General features: G+C 42.3%; 2 protein-coding genes across 3 annotated transcripts in view; both read right to left on the bottom strand.

Moving 5' to 3' along the window:
• The window catches only part of LOC148363154 (FYVE, RhoGEF and PH domain-containing protein 6-like), a 39,623-nt gene extending 25,957 nt beyond the window's left edge, over positions 1-13,666 (bottom strand). For both annotated transcript variants that reach the window (XM_088340710.1, XM_088340711.1), the window contains exons 1-4: positions 13,562-13,666; positions 12,722-12,899; positions 9,035-10,670; positions 1,339-1,474 (exon numbers count right to left, since the gene is read on the bottom strand). In XM_088340710.1, the coding sequence (XP_088196836.1) occupies positions 1,339-1,474; positions 9,035-10,670; positions 12,722-12,734 (1,785 nt within the window). In that variant the 5' untranslated portion in view covers positions 12,735-12,899; positions 13,562-13,666. The remainder of the gene's footprint in view (positions 1-1,338; positions 1,475-9,034; positions 10,671-12,721; positions 12,900-13,561) is intronic.
• A 437-nt stretch (positions 13,667-14,103) lies between these two features.
• Positions 14,104-22,417, bottom strand: part of LOC148363153 (uncharacterized protein C3orf20-like) — a 13,727-nt gene continuing 5,413 nt past the window's right edge. Inside the window, exons 10-17 of the mRNA XM_088340712.1 lie at positions 21,416-21,535; positions 20,491-20,656; positions 20,205-20,397; positions 18,537-18,614; positions 18,031-18,388; positions 17,847-17,963; positions 14,510-14,652; positions 14,104-14,446 (exon numbers count right to left, since the gene is read on the bottom strand). Of these exons, the coding sequence (XP_088196838.1) occupies positions 14,308-14,446; positions 14,510-14,652; positions 17,847-17,963; positions 18,031-18,388; positions 18,537-18,614; positions 20,205-20,397; positions 20,491-20,656; positions 21,416-21,535 (1,314 nt within the window). The 3' untranslated portion in view covers positions 14,104-14,307. The remainder of the gene's footprint in view (positions 14,447-14,509; positions 14,653-17,846; positions 17,964-18,030; positions 18,389-18,536; positions 18,615-20,204; positions 20,398-20,490; positions 20,657-21,415; positions 21,536-22,417) is intronic.

The raw sequence follows: 22,417 nt of genomic DNA, 5'->3' as shown, positions 1-22,417 counted from the left end.
AGTGTCTGGTTTCATTCCCGTCTATTTTATCAAGTTCGTTATCGATCCCCAGTGTCTGGTATCGTTCCCGTCTATCTCATCCTGCTTGTTACCTTGCTAAAATCTCAAGGATCGGGTATCGTTCCCGTCTATCTCGTACTGTGTGATATCGTACTTCAGTCTTCATTGTCTGGTATCTATCCCGTCAATATCGTCCTGTCTGATATCTGTCTCCAGTCTCCTGAATCTGATATCAATCCTGTCTGTCCGGTATCGACCCCATCTGTCCGGTATCTGCTTGTGTAACTGATATCGATCTCGTCAGCCTCTGGCTTCCAGTTGTTCCACGCTAGACTGCTGCTGTACGTCTTCCGCCCACCAATCGCCGAACCACTGGCATTTGTGTTAACGTTCATGACTGCCTCATTTCCCGTAAAATAAAGCTTGTGTGAGAAACGTTACGCATCTGGGTCCTCCTCCTGTTCTGGCTAACATTATCATTATTCAATCAGTTATTTATGTGAACGATACATTACGAACTAATGAATTATTTAAAAGACAAAACATATAAATTAAGTAATATAGTTTGCTATTTAGTTACTTTTACAATCATCCAGCTGCCCCCAAAAATTAAAGGACTAATTAATTATAATAATTAATCAAATTAATAATCTGTTAAACAATCATTTGATTAATCATTATCAAATTACCCATAAATAAAAATAAAAATAAACAGAGCAGGGCAGCACGGCGGCCCAGTGGTTAGCGCTTGTGCGGCACAGTTCATGTCATGGGAACCTGTCGTGGGTTCAAATCCAGCTCCAGACTTCCTGTGCGGAGTTTGTATGTTCTCCCCGTGCTTGCGTGGGTTTCCTCCGGGCACTCCGGTTTCCTCCCACGTTCCAAAAACATGCATTTCAGGTGGATTGGCCGGTCCAAATTGTCCCTAGGTGTGAATGAGCGAATGAGTTGTCTGTCCCTGTGTGCCCTGCGATTGGCTGGCAACCAGTTCAGGGTGTCCCCTGCCCACTGCCCGGAGATGGCTGGGATGGGCTCCAGCCCCCCCGCGACCCTAATGAGGATAAGCGGTACGGCTAATGAGATGAGATGAGATAAACAGAGCAAATAATTGAATCATTATAAAAAAAAAAAATCAAATAACAAAGAAATATATTAATGATTGGGTTTTTTGGGGGGGGTGGAGCAGCTGGCAAAACAATCACGAATGAGATAAAAAAAAAAACGTGGACTTATGTGGAGTTATGGGGGCCCATTCAAAGATTTTTGGGTTGAGTGCGGCCAAACGACAAACTTCACTCATATCTCAAAGCGCCACTTTCCTCACCCCACTTTCCTCACCCCACTTTCCTCCGCTTGCTCTGTGTCTCCTTTACTAGAGAGGGAGCTATCATCTTCTTCCTCGTCATCGGAAAAAGGCTGCATGAAGTCATCTTCGTCGGAAACTGCATCATCCGCTTCGTCTTCAAATGAACTTCTACTCCAAGAAACAACCAGAAAACAAAGTGCACATTTAGCAGAACAGTGATGACACGTGCGGAGGAATGAGTCATTGGTTTTATTTAGAGGAGATGAAACGATTTGCTCAGCTGATGTTTGCAGCTGCAATCAGAATTCCTGCAGATTCATCAACACAGATGGGGAAGCGCAAGCCAGGATAATCTGCAGCTGCGTGCTCAGTTTTAAAATAAAAAACAAAAACAGGAGAATTTGCATTTTACGCCATATATAATTTCCAAACTAGTAAATAAACAAATAATAAATAAAAAAATATCAATTGCAAAACAATCTCATATGCATGGTGACAGGTGAAGTTTCTCAAATTTAAGAACTAATCATTAACATTTGTGGCATAAGAAGTAAATGCCAAAACCCAAAAGTCTTGAGAGTTTAGATGGAGGATAGCGATTGAAAAAAATATTGAAAAGTCAATAGCAATTTTTCACAATAATTATATTTCAATAAAATAATATTTAAAATATGCATTTGACATTTTCTTTTGATTTATGTACTCATTTGCTTGTTCGCATTTTTATTATGACTGTTCTTAAAAAGTATTTGAAAATATTTGACTTTTTAAATGATTTGCTGTCATGATGGCTCATGACTTTCACCTGTGCCCGCTCGTTTGGCGCCAGCCACTGCGGGCTTCCTGATTGGTTCCCCGTCCTATTTAAGCTCAGTACTTTCACTCTCCTGTTGTCAGTCCGTCAACGAGCCTCTGTTTCTACAAGACCAGCACTTTGACTCCTGTCGGTCCCGCTTTTTTCACACGTTTTCTACCCGTCCCTTCCTGATTTCCCCGTTTGTCTTTGGCTACCACCTGTTTTTTGACGCCGACCACGTTTTTCTCTCCCATCACGGCTATCGACCTGTTTTTTCCGTCTTCGACACCGCGATCTCCCGCTCCGCAAGATCCACTTCCGCATTCCGATCACGAGCCGCTTCTGTGAGCGGCTTGCTTCCCGCAAGCACCGGATCACGGGCTCTGCTTTTCCTTTTTATCTCAATAAACTTGTGAGAAACGTTACACGATTGTGTCTACCCTTTGTGCTGGTCGTGAGATTTGCATACCTAATTGTACCCTCCTTTGATTTCATTTCACTACAAAATAATTCAAAACACAGTAAATAAACTAGACATTTTATATGAAAATTAAAAAGTGGTTGATGGGAAAATCTTGGTCCCATCCCTTAATCTCAATATGAATTATAAAATCATTACATTAATTATTTAATTACAAATACATCATAGGGCAGCACGGCGGCGCAGTGGTTAGCGCGTGTGCGGCACAGTTCTGAGGTCGTGGGAACCTCCTGAGTGGGTTCAAATCCAGCTCCCGGCCTTACTGTGCGGAGTTTGTATGTTCTCCCCGTGCTTGCGTGGGTTTCCTCCGGGCACTCCGGTTTCCTCCCACATTCCAAAAACATGCATTTCAGGTGAATTGGCCGGTCCAAATTGTCCCTAGGTGTGACTGAGTGAATGAGTTGTCTGTCCCCGTGTGCCCTGCGATTGGCTGGCAACCAGTCCAGGGTGTCCCCTGCCCACTGCCCGATGATTGCTGGGATGGGCTCCAGCATCCCCGCGACCCTACTGAGGATAAGCGGTGCAGCTGATGAGATGAGATGAGAAATACATCATATTCTTTGCCTTTTTTAGTCGAACAACAACAATAAATATATCCAACTGTATAGTAGTATTCATTAAAATGTATTGAATTATTTATAATAGAAAATAATATAGAATTGAAAATGTTCTTGTATTATATAATACAACAATTCAACTTAATTAACGGTCATTCCGATTGTAGTAAACATTGGAACTTTGATGCGAATAGCCCTCAATGGCAGTAAATGAGTTAATCTCATGATTTGCGATGTGAATCACCGGTGCCCGCTCCTTTGGCGCCAACTGCCTCGGACTCTGATTGGCTTCCTGTCCCTATTCAAACCCACTCCTATCTGTCCACTGTTGTCAGTTCGTCTGCGACCCTGACTCCCACCTGTTTTACTCCTGTCTATCTCCGGTTACGACCCGTTTTTGATTTGTATATTACCACGTCTGCTCTCCTGTCCCGACTTACGACCCGTTTCTGACCCCGACCACGTTTTTGCTCTCCTGCCCCAACTATCGACCTGTTTTTCGTTCCCGACACCGCCATCTCTCGCCACGGAAGATCCACTTCCGCGTCGAGAGCAACTTTCCTCCTACAGCCCTTCCTCTTTCCTTTAATGAAACTTGTGAGAAACGTAACGCAATTGGGTCCTGTTTCCGTTCTGGTCCTGACAGTTAACTTGTTTTTCACCAGAAAAAAATGGTTACAATTTTGAAATGGCTTAAGTTTACATGCTCTACATCTGCCGCAAATGTTGCATTTTTAACGATGAATGCTTGCGTCTTACCTGACAAAAAAAAATGATTCAATAGATGCATAAAACATTTCAAAGTAATCTGACTTGCATGATGGCATGGTGGTAAATTATCTCATTTATAAAATTAATCTAAAGCATTTGAGGCATAAGAATTACAAAAGCAAAACAAAAAAGGAAAATGCTATACAATGTGAAAAATTGTCAGTTTTCCAAGGAAGTAACGTCATTGTCAGTGAAAACTTGTCTCCTCTAACAAACTTTTAGATTTTGAAGGTCTCATAGTGCACAACTTGTATTTTGACCACACAAAAGTCAAAGTGTAGAAAACAAGTCTCGGTTGTGAGTCATTCGTATTTACGAGCTGCTCAACGTGTTTGATTGCATGTGACCGCGGACGGCTTTGAAGCCATGGCACGCTAAGCTAAGGCAATCTAAGCCGCCAGAGAAAGCGTGGACTTGCACGGCGTAATTCTCCTGGCATGTTTGAAAGCTGACGTGAAATTTAGCAATTCTTAAGATCGGAAAATAAAATGAAAAAAAAACCATCGGAAAAGTCACAGTCCGTCATACTGTATATTGGATTTTTGCAGAGTCCAGAGAGCAAGGAATTAAGTCAGGTCAGTCATGCTTATTTGTATAGCCCTTAACAAAAATGTTAACAAAACTCAGGGAGTCTGTATATGAGATCCTGGCTATAATTGTTCAAATTGTAGAATTAAATCTTGAAATTATATTTGAAATTTGGTATTTCAGGAATTTGGTGGAAATATTACAATCAAACATAACATTTGATTTTTGTGGAGAATCCGGAGTGCAAGGTATTACAATAACCTAAACAAAATGTGGGGACTCTTTATATATTATTCAACTGATAGAAAACAAATAAGAATTGGGAATTCAGTGGAAAAATAAGAAGCATGGCATTTGAAATTTGATTTTTGGAGAGTCAGAGGAGCAAGGAATTACAAATATACAGATGAAATGTGCGGATCTAGGATCTATTGTTAAAATGATAAAAACAAATCTTAAGACTATATTTGAAAGTTGGCAATCCTCAAAATTGGCAGGAATTAGTTGGATGTATATTACTCCGGCATGTATTTGATTTTTGGAAAGTCCCGAGAGTAAGGCATTACAATACTCTAGACCAGGGGTGGCAAACAAGTTTGACACAAAGAGGCGAAATTTTTAACCGAGAGTCAAAGAGCCACACCACGCACTGACCTGCCATGACAGACAGATACGCACAAACACACACAATTAAAAACATATTATTTCCCATAACACATTCCTCTCCTTACAATACAACAAGTATCGTACTTGTGTTGATTTCAAGGAAAGTGTCCACCCTCAATACACACAAAAATAAAAACATAAACATGAAACAAGGTAAAGAGCCACAGTATACAGAAAATATGATGAGGCAAAGAGCCGCATTCTTATTGGCCAAGAGCCGCATGCGGCTCTAGAGCCACGTGTTTGCCACCCCTGCTCTAGACCAAATGTGTGCTCTTGATATACAGTCTTCTTAAAGTGATAGAAATTCATATTGGATAGGGAATTTGGCACAATTATACTAGTCCAGTATGACAGCAAGGAAATACGATATTATAAATGAAATGTGCACGGTTTGGATAAATACTTCAAAGGTAAAAAAATCTTGGATTATATTTTTGATCCGTAGAATAAAACCAAGATAAGAGTGAAAAATAATGTCAAAAGTCTAACACCTTGTAATTTTAGCAAGGGCATAGGTTTTTTCTTAGCATTGGCGGGGACATTGCAGATTATCAGTGATCACATTAATATTGGTGGGGACAAAACAATGAGTTCTAGATAAAGGAGGGGAAACTATTCCCTTAGCTAAACCAAAACTATCTATCTATCTATCTAATCTGGTCATATCCCTCGCGAGGGGTGACCGACAGCAAGACAAACACATACAAAAACAAAGAAAATTTAAAAAGGGAAAAAGTAGCAAAAAACACACACAAACATTTTTGGACCATGGCCAACCCAAATGCCCAAACACCAAAACAAGTTAAGCACCTCGGCATCCAAGTCGGTCATGCTTTCGTCTCTCCAGATGAAACGGGACACAAGAAAGCGGCCTTGTCACTCGGGTCAGGGTGACACAACACACTCTTTTGTTCAACAGCAGGGCCTGACAGCTTTCACTGGTTTACCCCTGCCACGTCATACAGGTGCCTTGCCCATCCCTTAGAACGGGTCCAAACATTCCACTATCCTTTTACAACAAAAGTCGTTAGAAGATCTGAAATCTGAAAGTCACTGCACTTTATTTGTTTATCTTTAGGTTGAATATTGATTACCCATCCCTTAGAACGTGTCTAAACATCCCTATATCATTTTACAACACCTCCACACTCATTCCTATCACCAACAAGAGCTCTAGCCTCCACTATATTTAGACCGCTTTCCTGCAGTTCACTCATAAAACCATCCATCCACGTCAATCGCGGCCTTCCTCTTGTTCTCCTTCCATTTATTTCTGCTCTGTAGATCCTCTTCAACATTCGCTCCTCAGCCATCCTCTCCATGTGTCCAAACCAACCGAGTACTCTCTAATCCACACGCTTGCTCAGTTCCATTACTACTCCAGTTCTGGCTCTCACAATTTTATTTCTCAATCCATCCAATCTGGTCATTCCTAACATACTCCTCAAACACTTTTTATCAAAAAACATTTGATTTCCTTCTCAAATCTGCGTTCAGGCTCATAGTCTCTGCACCATACAATTCAGTCGGCACAATCACACTCTCGAACAGTCCCCTCTTAACATCCATACTCATACTCTTGTTGCTCATCACTCTCCTCAGAGCACCCAAAACCTTGCTTCCTTGATTCACTCTGTGCAATACCTTGCACTCCATCCCTGCAACAGCAGCCACATCACAACCCAAGTACCTAAAGCCTTCAACTTCTTCCAGCACCTGTCCATGCAACCTTATTTCTAACACCATGCCCACTCCATCACGTGAACACTTCATCACCTTACTCTTGCCAACATTCACACATAACTTACGCCTATCACACACTCTTCTAATCTCCATTACCAACTAAACCAAAACTACTCCATTGAATTTGTAGCATTTTCTTTCACCAACTACCAGACCCAATGGTTAAGACCAGCCTCAGATCTTTCAAGTTTATGTAATATTTGTCGTATGTCTGTCTAATTGTTTAAGTGCCGGGATGACGCTGTGAGGTTCAGGTAGCAACCTGCAACTAAAACGTTTTGCCGTCTGGTTGCAGCAACAGTAATTGCCGTCATTGGCCTTTTGAAGTGATTAACATTTTAAAAATCATCTTAGGGAACGCCTAAAGGACGTCCACGCCACGCCTGAGGCAAAAGTAACAAACTTACCAAACAGGAGCTAGCTGTCGATGTTTCTTTTCTTTCTTTTTGACCAAATAGCATTTTGACTTGTGATAGACATATTCAAATACAACTAAGCCAAATATATATTTTTTTGCGAAAATGTATCAGCCCCCAAGTGCACATAAGGTTTAGCTCTGTGTGAAAATGAGATTTTAAAATAGTGTGATGGAATGGAGTAACTGGTGAAAACTGAAAGAAACTGGTCTGGCATTATACTGCAAATAAATAAATTAATTAAATACTTAAATGTATTATTTACACCCCAAAATATTGCATCCTTTTAAAAGTTTTTTCTACCAAAATAAGAAAATATTTATTATAAATTGAATGTATATAGTAAAAAAAAGAATTAAGTATCATTTTTATTGTTTGGTTTTATTTTAAAATGTTTTTGTTGTTAAATTAGTAAAAATGAACTTTATTATAGAATGATTATACTATATTTTGTTTTATAGTTATTTTTAGTGAAATAAGAACACATTTTGAGCATGACCATCTTTCACAGGCAGTCAGGTAGGTTCCCTCGGACGTAGGTAGGTTACCTCAGATGTAAAAAATGCCCCCAAAATGCTGACTCAGCACATTTGGTTTTGATGACTCAGCATTTTCCCCAGAAAGACATTATACTCTTCTCGACCCGAATGTCATTGAACAGCGACACCATATTTTACAGGCCATTAAGTAAGTTACCCTAGATGTGAAAAATGCCCGATTTATTTTGTATTTTTTTATTAATTTAGTTTGTTAACTGTTTAGCCCTTTTAGACTTCTTGTGATTGAGGGCAAAACAAATAAATATAAATTGACTTGACTTACCATTAAATATTTTCATGAATAAAATCAATCACTTTATAAATTAATTTTACTTTGTTAAGTTGTGTTACTATTTAAATAAAAAAACGCATTATTTCAAACTTCACAAAGTATTATACTGTAGACTATAGAATGGAGTATTGTTATTATTTTACTTTAAAATGCTTTGATTAAAAAAAAAAAAAATAATGAAAGTATCTTAAAAATTCCATCCATCCATTATCTGCACCGCTTATCCTCAGTAGTGTCGCAGGGGTGCTGGAGCCCATTCCAGCTATCTTCGGGCAGTGGGCAAGGGAACCCTGAACTGGTCGCCAGCCAGTCGCAGGGCACACAGAGACAGACAATTTGTTTACTTATTCACACCAAGGGACAATTCGTTTACGCCAATTAACCTGACATGCATATCTTTGGAAGGTGGGAGGAAACTGGAGTGCCCGGAGCAAATCCAAGCAAGCACGGGGAGAACAGGCAAACTCCACACAGGAGGTTCGATCTCATGACATCAGAACTGTGCCGCACACGCGCTAACCACTGCGCCGCCGTGCTGCCCATCTTACTCAATTGTTTTACTAAATTTCAACTTCAACGGTTGCAGTTACTAGAAATCAGAACTCAGGAGTAAGGCAGTCAATGGCAGTAGTAAATGAGTTGATTTAAAAAAAAAATGAAATTAGAAAGACTATCATTAAAATGAGCTAAACGATCTGATATGGAAGACGGCATGTCATTTTTCTTATTTTACTAAAGAAAACCATGTTAAAAATAGAGTGAAATAATATTTTTTATAATACCGCAAGATGATACATATTTTTTAGTTAATGTACCGGATTGGTGGAAGTTAGTGATAGATTGCAACACTTCTGACAGATTTTTGATGTGTCGGTAAGAACTCCTTTGTGAAGGCCCGACAAGAATAATACAGAATTTGAAAGAATATGCACACACCTGTCACAGTCAGCGCTTTTATCCAGGGGTAAGTACGACTCAGGTTCTTCATAGATGCCGTCATCATCGTAAACACTATGCCAGGTAGCACTGGAACCATCAGAGCCACCCAAGTATATGTTCTCGTAATCTGATATTTCCTCATAGTAGCAAATGTCCTCGTAGTTCCCATCCTGGTCTTCGTCGTCCACACTTTGCTCCATGCCCATCACGGGGCTGGAGTACGCGTTTTGGGTCACTTCGCGCTCATTTGGCTCATTGACGATCTGGGATCCTTTGGTCATGATCTTGGGCAGCATCATGACGGAGAGCTTGAGATCTAGAAGCTTCCGAAAAGAACTCCTCCTTCCTTCGGATCGCACTAAGTCGGTACCCGAGAAGGACCTGCGTCTTTGCTTGGTGGAGTTAGTCTTCGGACTACCCTGGGGGGTCCTCATCATTTTTGGCAGTGGTAAAGGAAGCTCCGGCAACATGGTCTTTTGATTTTTAAAAGGAACTTCTGATTTCGGAGCTTCGCTAACATCCGGAGAGTCTGTTTTCTTCATCCACGCCATGGGGCTGTTGTTGTATTTCTTCAGAACTTGCTTGAGCTTTCCGTGGTGGCTTTCTGGAGTGGAGAAGAACGTGGATTGTGTGTGGTTCTTGTTGGTCACCTCCTGATCAAGCCTTCCTTGGCTCTCTAACTCCACCTCCCCATCATCCTTGTCGACAGATAGCTCCTTTTCATATGTGTTGTCGTCCCAGCCCAAGTCTTCCTCATCTACATCGTTTTGGAGTGTTGATGGATCAGGACCAGCTGCAGTGAGGTGAGGCTTCCTCCTGGGCGTTGGGGCAGGTTTTTTGGCAGACGCCGAGTACTCGGTGACAGACGAGGATAGGCTGCCTTTCCCTTCAGACAACACTGTCCACTCTTTGGCGGTCCTCCCTTCCTCGATGAGGAACTCCTCCCTTTCCTCCTCAAGCTTTTCCTGACAGGTTATCTTCGGTTTTCGCGGTACCGGGACAGGGACTGACTTGATGGGGGTCACTGGCTGTTTTTGCTTGGAGACTTCTGTGTTTTGCTTTGGACCATCCCAGGTTATCGTGTTTGAGTTAAGAGTTCTGAGAAGAAGCTGCCCTAGTTTCACTGGAGGCTTGGAGGTATTCAAGTTCGTGTAAAGGTGGGTTTCCGTATCTTGGGGCGGATTATGGTTTTGGAGATGTCCATTGGTAGTTTGGACTTCTTCTTTTAAACCATGGTCCTTAGCTCCATTTACTTCCAGAGTCTCAGAGTCTTGTTCTGTTTTGTCTATGTGACTGTCCCGAATGCAGCGGCAGTTTTTCTGGCTACACAAACAAATAGGGATAATATAATCCCAGTTTGGCTTTTTGTCATCCTGCCGCGTTCCATTCTGAGTGTTGAGGATTCCCACCATCTGCGGGGTTTTGGCTGGAGCATTCACATGGACCTTGGATCCAGCAGGTTTGGCGTTCAACTTGGAGCTGTTAGGTTTGGGGGCCAGCTTCGGTTTCATCTTCCTCTGAGAGTCTGTGGACGGTGGGGCCAAGACATTTTTTCTGGGCGTGGAAGGAGACCATGAGACAGGTTGTGTCTGGGATAGATTAGGTTTGGGGGCCAGGGGTGGCTTCTGCATGCCTGACAAGACACAAACAAACACCAATAAATACCGTTCGACATCTCCAACATTCACATTTGAAATGTAAGCGTGAAATGTAATTTCAATTACAATAGACCTCAGTAACCGCACCCTACGTTTTCACTTTACGCCATGGAAGAGGATGGGTTTTTGTTCCGCTTTGCAACATTTCCCCCACTATACGACATCAACAAATTATTTTGGGTGTCCAAAATGAATAAAATTCAAACTTTATAGTGTAATTGCATTTGGAGAGTCACATCTCTGAAAATGCCTCTCTGCTATTGGTCAATTTCATATGAAATGCTGGTTTGCCATTGGCACGGAATCCTGAAAATACAGGTTGCTATTGGAAGAACCAGAACTATGAAATAGAATATAATTATGTTTATTGTCCTTGATGACAACGTAGTAAACATTGTTTGCAACGAGATTAGACATGGCACTCCAGGACAAACAAGGAAAGCATGTCATAAAAAGAATTAATGGAGAAAAAAGAAATAGAACAATGTCGAAGAGGCAATACTATTTACAAGGTAGCGCTTAAAGACTGCCCTAAATTGTAAGTGCAATTTTCTTTCGTAAAAATAGTGCGTTGTTACAATAGTGCAGTAAAAGGTAGTGCACTGACAATTAGTAGTCACAAATTCCAAAAACGTTAATAAAATGTGAATACCAATTTTCCTATAAAATACCAGAGAATCCTCTCTTTATACTGTTTAGAATCTCATGTGCTTTGTATATACTTTGCAAGTTAGTGATATAAAATACAGTATTTATTTGCTGTGGGTCCTAAGGCTTGTAGCTAAAGGGAAAAGCAAAACCATGATAACCATGAAAACAAAGATTGCGATTATCAACAAATACGAAGAAGTCACACACACCATAACCCCCGCTAAGCCACTCGACCGGATGAACTAATGTCACAACCAAATGTAAACAGTTTAATTCATTATTATTATCTGCACCGCTTATCCTCAGTAGGGTCGCGGGGGTGCTGGAGACCATCCCAGCTATCCACGGGCAGTGGGCAGGGGACACCCTGAACTGGTTGTCAGCCAGTCGCAGGGCACACAGGGACAGACAATTTGCTCGCTCATTCACACCTAGGGACAATTTGGACCACCCAATTGACCGGACACGCATGTTTTTTGAACGTGGGAGGAAACCAGAGTGCCAGGAGGAAACCCACGCAAGCACGAGGAGAACATGCAAACTCCACACAGGAGGTTCGATCTCATGACCTCAGAACTGTGCTGCACACGCGCTAACCACTGGACCGCCGTGCTGCTCTATTGGTAATACATAATTTTATTTTTTTTAAACGGGCCAAGACAAATTAAAAAGTCTGATTGGCCACTGATGGACAAGGGGCTTAAGTTTGCCCATCCCTGGTTAAGCCATATTTATTATCTATTTTCAGATTGTTGGTGATTAATTAGAAAAAAATAAAAAGGGATAAAATGATTGTGGTGGATTTTTAATGTTCAAAATTTATTTTCAGAATGTTCATATTGTGTTTTAGGGGGACACCAGATGGTGCCCCAGTGGGGTGGTTGAGAGATCCTTATTGAATTCCAGTTTAAGCTCTGAAAAGATGATTTATAATGAGGAAAATGCTAAATGGTCCTACATCATGCAGAGTATTTTTCTTTCCTTTTGGGGAGGGGGTATTTGGATAGGGAGTCGCACAAACTGGCACGACAGGCAAAACTAGTAGACCACCTGCAAAACTAGAAAAACCTTTCAGGGGTCATTGATTAAAATCAAGTCGTGTTTTTAAACAAGATTTTTAGGGAACAATACACTGAGTAAGTCTTTTTTTAAATATTGTCCTAAATATTCTTTCAGAACTTTGAAATACAGATGCAATAAAGGTGAAGAAACAAACCAAGCAAGACCGGGGGGGGAAACGCACAAAAAAAAGAAACCATGGTGTCAAGGTTGCAACACTCGAAAACAAACAAATAAGTCAGGGTTAAGCTTGTTCACTCAACTGAAATTTCAACAAATGTTTTTTGCAATCAAGCAAAGTTTTTGGATTCCTCACCTGTTTTCATCATCCTTTCAGCCCAAATTCATATCCTAGTCGGTTCCAAAATCCCGTCAATATAACTTGTCCGGTTCTGCCATTTCTGCTGGGCTCTCGGCTGACTGACGTCGTGTGACTGGATTTAATTTCAAGGCAGCTTCCTGTTTGTAGGAACAGCAACAACACCTAGAGGACGCTAGAACGCATATTCTTCAGTTTGTTGTTAAAGCAGGAAATTGCTTTTAATAGCTATTACATAATATGAAACAAGCATAAGCTTCAGAACGGCTTATTTCTTTTTTTTTAAAGTGTAATTATTTCGATTCTACCAAAATTGTGCAATCCTTAACATTACACATGTTTCTATTTTAAGAACACCTAGAAGTAATGCCAGAGTGTTGCAATTTTTATATCAGTTTGCTGGAAATTAAGGAAGTAAAACCATTATTTTGATCACAACTCTCAGCAAAATTTGCCTCGCATGTAAAATCTAGGCAAATATGTTTTTTAAAAAAAAGTTTACAAAGTAAAACTTCGTTTTCAGAATTGTTTCACTTTCCCAGTAAAGGCAATCTTGTGACAGCAAGGAAGATTGGCATTTTGATAAAATGTCAAAATAAAGATAAGAAACCTGTGAAACTTTAGCAGGTGCTGAAGTGTTAAAAAGGGATTGACTTTTGAGAAAGAAAACAATGAGCTTTCGGTTCCAGGGCCGCAAATATGAGTCTTTTAATAAAGTATGTGTAGATTGCAAGAATGCATAAACGGAGCAAAAAAAAGGAAAAGGTAAAGGAAAAGGAAAGGAAGGGAAAATAAAAGCAAAAAGAAAAGAAGAGAAAGGAAAGGAAATGTGCTCACAAATTTGTAAAGTGGTCGTCCTTCAAGATAGTTTCGTTTCCATGGTCATCATGTATTTTGCATCTTCTATTAGCATCACTCCAAACTTTGGGACGTATGGCAAATTAATACAATACAAAATGTACAGTATTGTATTAGTAACTTGCAACCTTTGTGAAGCACACGACATTCTGAGCTGCATACAGAGGAATTAAGGGAGGTAGCATATCTTCGAACCAATAGAGGACCGGAATTTTATTTGTCAACCAATAGCAGACAGGCATCTTAGAGTCGTAACAACACATATGCACGAAAACTGGAAAGATTTGTGCATGAAAAATAATTTGTTGTAAAGTTTTGTAGTGGTGAAAATGCCGTAAAGACAAGTTGAAAAAACATCTTATTCCACACTTTAAAGTTATAGTGTCTGAGCAAAATGAGCAAAACAGAAAACTTTTTATACTCACCAAAAATGCAGATCAATTACAGATCCCTAAATTCCAACCTCCTTTCCTTGCCCCGAAAAGCAAGTTTGTTCAATGTGTAACCAGAGAAAGAAAACATTAACAAAATACATTTATTTACTCACAAAAATTAAATAACATGACCCATTAAACAGTCAGGAACAATATTTGGAAGTCACCAGCCTTCTTGTTCTTCTCTAAGAAGTTCAAACGCATTTCCCAGGCTTTATTCTATGTGGGAATATTATACACGCCAAAGCTGATGAAAAAACCTTCCATTGATGGGATTTCACCTCCTCTGATTCAGTTGCACGTCTCGGTGACGTATTCCTTTTCCGGCGAGTGAGTCAATGCAACCTCATTGGTCAGAGCGACGGCCGACTCGTCTATTTTATTCGCGTTGGAGATTTCCGAGGCCCCGACGCTGTGCTTGGCGCTCTCGCTGCAACGTAAAGAGGACATTTATTCCCTCAAGATGACTTCTGCAACATCAGGGATGTCCTACCTGAATTTGTAATCAGGAGGGAGACTGACACCCCTCCTGTAGTCTTCCCTGGTCTTCAGAATTTGCTTTTGAAGGTCCAGGATGGAGAAGGTGCGAGCGCTGGAGACGTAGCCCAAAAACATCAGACGTCCTTGGATGTACATCTAGTGTATTGACAAAACCACCGACTGAATTTTTTTAAGAATAAAAAAATGAGGATTTTTTTTCCAGTTTTAATGTTGCATATCATAGATGCTATTTAAAAGAGACTCATCTCCATTCTTTTTCAATTTTTATTTTGTTTTTTTGCAATTAGATTTTTTCTATGTCATGATGACTGATTACATTCACTTGCGCCTGCTCGTTTGGCGCCAGCTGCTGCTGGTTACCTGATTGGTTCCCCATCCTACTTAAGCTCAGTCCTTTCAATCGCCTGTTGTCAGTCCGTCAGCGAACCTCTGTTTTCACAAGGCAAGCATTTATGACTCTGACTCCCGTCTGCCCCGTTTTTCACCCGTCTGTTCTTGATTTCTCCATTTGTCTCCTGCTACAACCCGCTTTTTGACCCCGACCACGTTTTGATCTCCCGTCCCGACTAACGACCTGTTCTTCCGTCTACTACGCTACGATTTCTCGCTCCGGAAGATCCACTTTCGCATTCGGAACATGTTCCAATTCTGTGAGCGGCTTGTTTCCCGCGTCCAGCAAGCACCAGATCGCGGGCACTGCCTTTCTTCTGAATCTCAATAAAGTTGTGATTAACGTTACGCATCTGGGTCCTACTTCCTTTCTGGTTGTGACATTTTCACCGTAGACATCCAGTCAGGCAAAAATTCAAAATTGACCTAAAATAAAGATAAGAAACAACATAACAATTTTCTTTTTTTTAAATAATTAAATTATTGTCAGGACCAGAACGGAAACAGGACTCAATTGCGTGACGTTTACCAAGTTTTGTTGAAAGAAAGAGGAAGGGCTGCACCCACGATCCGGTGTTCGCTGGACGCGGGAAGCAAGTCGCTCTCGGATTTAGACTGCTATCCGAACACGGAAGTGGATTTTCTGTAGCGAGCGATAGCAGTGTCAGGGATGGGAAAAACTGTTCGGTAGCCGGGACTGGGAGAGCAAGGCGTGGTCGGGGTTGGAACCGAGTCGTAAGCCAGAAGGGGAGAGTAGATGTAGACAGGGACAAAAAGAGGTCGTAAGCCGGGACGGGAGAACAGACGAGGTCAGGAACAAAACAGGTCATTGCCGGAGACAGATGGGAGCAAAATCGGGACAGGTGGGAGTCAGGGTCAAAAAAGGCTTTCCTAATATACACTAAGGTTTGCAGACGGACTGACAACAGGGGAAAGACAGTACTGGGTTCAAATAGTGACAGGGAGCCAATCAGAATCCGCGGCGGTTGGCGCCTAATGAGTGGGCACAGGTGAGTCACATCATTAATCATGACAACTATTTACAGTGGGACCTCGGTTATCGCGGTTAATGGGGACCAAAAACCACCCGCGATAAGTGAAAATCCGCGAAGTAGCAGCGCACCTTCAAAATAATAATAATAATAATAATATATATTTTTTTTTTTTTAGACCCGGTTAATTGGGGCTGGAGCCCATCCCAGCCATCTCCAGCAGTGGGCAGGGGACACCCTGAACTGGTTGCCAGCCAATCGCAGCTGCAAATCACATTAGTTCTCGCAGCTAGCTGCTTTCTTCATCGACGCACGAGCCGAGTGATCCACCGCTAAGAGTCGTAAAGCTGGGCGATTTTACGTCCGCCAGGGACAATCGGAGACAAATTCACGACAGGGTTTTTACTTGTGCCGCACCGCTGCTGTTTATTGATAGCAGCGGGCAGGAGATTTAGCGCTATGCTAACGTTAGCATCCGGTGGAACGTTAGCATCTGGTGGAACGTAAACAGCAAGTAATGCACTACTCTCCGGTCTCCCTAAGTCCAAAATCAAGAGCCTTCAGCTGGTACAAATGCTGCAGTGAGGCTTTTAACTAAGACAAGAAAGTTTGATCACATGACCCCGATTTTAGCTAACCTGCATTGGCTCCCTGTTAGCTTAAGATGTGATTTTAAGGTTCTGTTGGTAGTATACAAAATCATGCATGGACCCGCTCCCTCATATCTTTCAGATTTAATTTCCCTCTATATTCCAGTCCGGAGCCTTCGCTCTGAAAATGCTGGTCTACTAGTGATCCCAAGATCCAAGAAGATATCCGCAGGTTCGAGAGCTTTCTCCATCAGGGCCCCGGTTCTGTGGAATTCTCTTCCCCCTGAGATTCGATCTGCAACCTCAGTGGAAATGTTTAACCAAGCTTAAAACACACTTCTACTCTATAGCATATAAATAACCTATATTTTATGTTGACAATATATGTATATTATTTGTTATTGCAACATCCATTGCAGCCTGAGCATCCTGGAAGGGGGCTTACCTCATGTGCAGTCCCTTCTCAAGGTTTCCTCATTTTCCTCATGTTGAGGTTTTTGAATTTTTTCTCATCCTCACGTAGGTTTTAGATCAGGGGATGGTGTTATAATAGTCTGTGGTTTGCAATAATCTGATCTGTGCAGCCCTTTGAGACTCCTTGTGATGAAGGGTGTAATAAATAAACATGACCTGACTAATTTTCAACTTTAAAAAGTGTAAAATTGGCACTAAAACACCTGACACATTTGTGAAATACGGTCACTTAATGGTTACTTTACAAAGTGTACAATTTGTAAAAATAGGGTGTGGGAAAGAAAAAGTCTTAGGAATTTAACAAAAATAAAACATCCATCCATCCATTATCTGCACCGCTTATCCTCAGTAGGGTCGCGGGGGTGCTGGAGCCCATCCCAGCTATCTTCGGCAGTGGGCAGGGGACACCCCGAACAGGTTGCCAGCCAATCACAGGGCACAGAGACCCAGACAACTGGGCAATCACCCTGACATGCATGTTTTAGGAATGTGGGAGGAAACCTTAATGCCCGGAGGAAATCCACAAAAGCACGGGGAGAACATGCAAACTCCACACAGGAGGTTCGATCTCATGACCTCAGAACTGTGCCGCACATGCGCTAACCACTGCTCTGCTGTGCTGCCCAGAATAGAGTACCTTCTTTCTAAATTTCTAACGTGGCAAAATTTGCATGGAAAACCTTACAAATTTAGAAGTGTCGCTAATGCCAAGAATCAGAAATTGGCTATTTCTGTCACATGGAACCTGGCAACTAGAGGTCAGTAAAACACATCCTTAAAGTAACACAAGAGAGTTGATCCTCTGAGTATTGTATTATCTGTTTACTTGATTTGTGCTAATAAATACTTTGACTCGAATGACGAATGACGTTCTCCTACTGACCAGGATCATGCCGGCAGCGACGTTGTGTCGATGCTGCAAGAGGATGTTGTCCACTGGACATCCCAAAGCCCCCGTGGACACTTCGTATCTCAACAGACGAAAGGAGTCCATCTGACACTGGAAGGCAAAAGAGCGTTTTATGATTTACCGTAACCAGTCCGAAGAGCCCCTCCTCCAGAGTCACCTGAGAGCAAGGCATGGTCCTCTTCCTGTTGCTCCTGCGGTAGAGCTGCTGGATGGCATCGTGTTCCAGTGTGACACCCGCTTTGACGGGCAACGTCACAACCACCACCAGGATCTGCTGGCTGTGTCGCGGCTGGCCGGTGATGAAGGCGTCGTATTCGGCGTCCAGCAGGACAGGCATCAGTGATGTGCCGCAGCAACATCTTCGTGGCACGTGACCGTGAAACTGCTCCAGCAGGGCCGCCCGGAGCAGCATCGGGCACACAGTGAGGGGCACCGAGGGCACAAGCTGGGACGGCACGGGGAAGCGGGGAAGGCTGCACAGACGTGAGTCGGGGTGGTCTGGGAGGACCACTAACCTAGAGTGGGGGTCCGATTGTTGATTTTTCAAAGGTTTTCTGAATTAGCCTTTTTAATGAGTTTATCTCAACAGTTCACATAGTGCACAGATGTAACCTGCAGATTTGAGCTGTACTAGAGAGTGACACCAAACACAGTCAATCTTACTCTTGTTTGATGTTGCCGTGGATACGTAGTGGTCCGATCTGTATCATGCTGTGCTCCTTTGTGTTCTTTGCAGGTACCCTGAACCATTCAGCATGCAACACATAGAATTTACACTGAGCAACATAATATAAAAATACATTTTTTTTAAAAAACTGCCCTAATTTAAATAATTAAATTTTCTTTTTTTTAATAAGCCCCTCGGTGCCGTGTTTTCATGGTATTTACATTTTTTAAATGATTTACTGCCACCCTGGTGAAAATTAATCTTTGTCTTAGTCTATGACAGCCTGGCTCAAATTGATCTGTGATGTCTGTCAGGACGAGAACGGAGACAGGACCCATTTGCGTAATGTTTATCACAGTTTTATTGGGAAGAAGGGAAAGGAGCGCACACACGATCCGGAGATTGCTAGTCGCAGGGAGTAGGTTGCTCAGATGCGGAAGTGGGACTTCCGTGGCGAGCGATGACGGTGTCCGGAACGGAAAAAACGGGTCAGTAGCCGGGACTGAAGAGCAAAAACGTGATCGGGATCGGAAACAAGTCGAAAGCCAGGAGAGGAGAGTAGACGTGGTCGAGATTAAAAAAAAAAAACGGATTCGGGGCGGGAGAACAGACGTGGTCGAGATCAAAAACAAGTCATAATTCGGGACGGGAGAGCAGACGTGGTCTTGCTCAAAACTGATCGTAACGGGAGACTAACAGGAGCAAAAAACAGGACAGGCGAAAAAGGACTTGCTATGTAAAAACGGAGATTCGCAGACGGACCGACAAAAGGGGACTGACAGGACAGAGTTTAAATACTGGCAGGGAGCCAATCTGTCAACAAGCTGCTGCTGGCGCCACACGAGCAGGGCCAATTGGGCGCCATGGCAACCGTGACATACAGGCGTGGCCAATTGGGTGCCATGGCAACCGTGACAATGTCTATAAAAGTTTCATTTATTCATTCATTCGTTCATTCATTTCTCTAGCAGGCTATAGCAGCCTAGCTAAAATGGATATTGGATGTTAATAGCTACCCATGCCAGGCTTAAATGATCATTGACAACTACAGCTGTATCAAACAGCCTATCTTAAATAAATCTTGGACGTCTGTAACCGTCAATGGCAGCCTCCCTAGAAGGGATCTTTGACGTATAAAGCCGTCTATGGGATAAAATGAGGTAATTTTTCAGAGGGAATGAAGCATTTGATGCTCGTCCCAAGTTGAACAGAACGCTATCAAAAAAAGTGATGCCTCATTACAGATTTGAGAGCAACTGTGATAGCACAAGAAATCTGTGGATATTATGGAGAGACATTTTAGTCAAATAACTAAGGTAAATGTATTGTATATCAAATATATGAATTGCCATAATTGGACAAAACAAATTCGACAAATAATGAAATTTCGTTTACCCCAAAATAGTTTGTGGCACGGTTGCCATGGCGGCCAATTGGCCCTGCCCCTGTGGCGCCAGCTGCGGCTCGTTGACAGATTGGCTTTCCTTCTACTTAAGCTCAACGTCATGCATTTGGGTCCTGTTCCTGTTCCGGTTCATGACAATTTGCTAGTATATATATATTTTTAAAGATGTTTGGCTGGAGAAAGATCATGCTTATATTGACCAATTATCAAGCACACATCAAAGCACACGTGACTTTGATATTGTTTCCCATGACTTCACCTGGTCTTGGTTGGAGCTTCCCGCTGTGTTTTCTTAGCATGGGGATCAAGTTTCTCGGATAGTTTCTCTCTGGCCCTGGCTAGCTTGGCGTGGAGTCGCTCAGGCGACTTCTTGGAGGCTAGCGATGAGCCGTGTGCTCGTTTCTTGTGCTTGCCTTTGGGAGTCTTTGGTTTCTTCTCGTTGCGTCGGATACCTGAACATGGACACACAGAACACATCATTTTACAGAAGACATCCTGAGATCTGTTTCCAGTTGGTTGCTCGTTTGTGAGCAGCGAATAAATACCGGTGGCGACGCGATAAAAGTCCAGCCAGGCGTCTAGGATGTCTTTCACTTTCTTGCGAACTTTGGGCACCTCGGCCATCACCTGACATCCTTTTTTCCAGCGGGATGCCAAAGTACCTTCTTCCACCTCTAGGAGTGGCTGGTCGGCCTCTTCGGCGGGGGGGCTCTATTGTTTTGTATTACAAACGCAAAAAGGAAGTCAATCTCATGCTGAAAAACATAAAGAAGAAGATATATATATCCATCCATCCACCCATCCATTATCTGCACCGCTTATCCTCAGTAGGGTCGCGGGGGTTCTGGAGCCCATCCAAGCCAACGTTAGGCAGTAGGCAGGGGACACCCTCAACTGATTGCCAGTAAGTCGCAGGGCACACAGAGTCAGACAATTTGCTCGCTCATCCACATCTAGGGACAACTTTGACCGGCCAATTAACCTGACATGCATATTTTTGGAATGTGGGAGGAAACCGGAGTGTCTAGAGGAAACCCACGCAAGCACAGGGAGAACATGCAAACTCCACACAGGAGGTTCGATCTCATGACCTCAGAACTGTGCCGCACACGCGCTAACCACTGCACCGCCGTGCTGCCAGATTTTATATATATATATATATATATATATATATATATATATGTATATATATATATATATTTTTTTTTTTTCAAACGCGTAATCGTAAAAAAGACAACAATAGAAAGAAAAACAAGAATCACTTGGGAAACCAAAACAATCAAACCAAAGTCATCGATTATCGCTCTCAGAGTTTAAACCGGTAAAAATAGGAAAAAAAAGAATTCTTAATAAAGTATCCAGTATTGACAACTTTGAGAAAAAAAATAACAGTAAAATTATATTGACCTGACGAATTCCCCCAAAATATACTTACACAATAGAATGTAAAACAAATGCTTTGAGTCTCACCGCTTCTTTTGTGGAGAACGGCCCGAAGGTAAGTGGAAGCTGTACTTTGTTGTCTTCGCACTTGAAGCACAGGAGAGCGGATGTGCCGCTGAGCAGACGCACTGAGATGCCCTTTGCCAGCTACAAACAAAAACGAGCACACACACACTCTAAAACCTTCTTTTACACACAAAAAAGGTGAAAAAAAAGTCAATTTCACGTCCTTAATTTAGTGTCATCAACCTTTTTTAAGCTAAGAGCTACTATTTTGTAACTGATAAGAGCAAAAGGCTACCATTTTGAAATGTTTTTCTAAAATAACAATTTAGAATGTTCTTTCTATGTTATTATTATGTTATTTGTCAAGACCAGAACGGAGACAGGACCCACTTGCGTTGCGTTTCTCACAAGTTTTATTGGAAGAAAGAGAAAGGGTTGCGCCCACGATCCGGTGATTGCTGGACGCGGGAAGCAGGTCGCTCTGAACGCGGAAGTGGATCTTCCGTGGCGAGCGATGGTGGTGTCGGGAACGGAAAAACGGGTCAGTAGCCGGGACAGGAGCGCAAGAACGTGGTCGGGGTCGGAAGCGAGTCATAAGCCAGGAAAGGAGAGTAGACATGGTCTGGGACAAATAGGTCGAAAGCCGGGACAGGAGAGTAGACGTGGTCAGGATCAAAAAACGGGTCGAAGCCGGGGGACAGACGAGAGCAAAAAACAGGTGGGAGTCCGGGTCGAAAAAGGCTTGCCTAGTGTTAACTGAGGTCATTTCGTCTGCGAACCTCAGTTTTTCCGTCCTTGACACCGTCATCACTCGCTATGGAAGATCCACTTCCGTGTTCGGATCACAATCCAAGTACGAGAGCGACTTGCCTCCCGCGCCTAGCGAACACCGAAACGTGGTCGCAGCGCTTCCTCTTTCCTTTAATAAAATTTGTGAGATACATAACGCAATTGGGTCCTGTTTCCGTTTTTGGTCTTGAAAAAAAACGATTTAATTCCGAACTCAATATAAAATCGCTAGAG

This window comes from Urocampus carinirostris, chromosome 7, assembly GCF_059441175.1.
Source record: "Urocampus carinirostris isolate Australia breed hairy pipefish chromosome 7, RoL_Ucar_1.0, whole genome shotgun sequence".
NCBI classification, from domain to species: Eukaryota; Metazoa; Chordata; class Actinopteri; order Syngnathiformes; family Syngnathidae; genus Urocampus; species Urocampus carinirostris.
The sequence above is the reverse complement of the archived record's forward strand: the minus strand, read 5'-3'. Positions and strand labels throughout refer to the sequence as shown.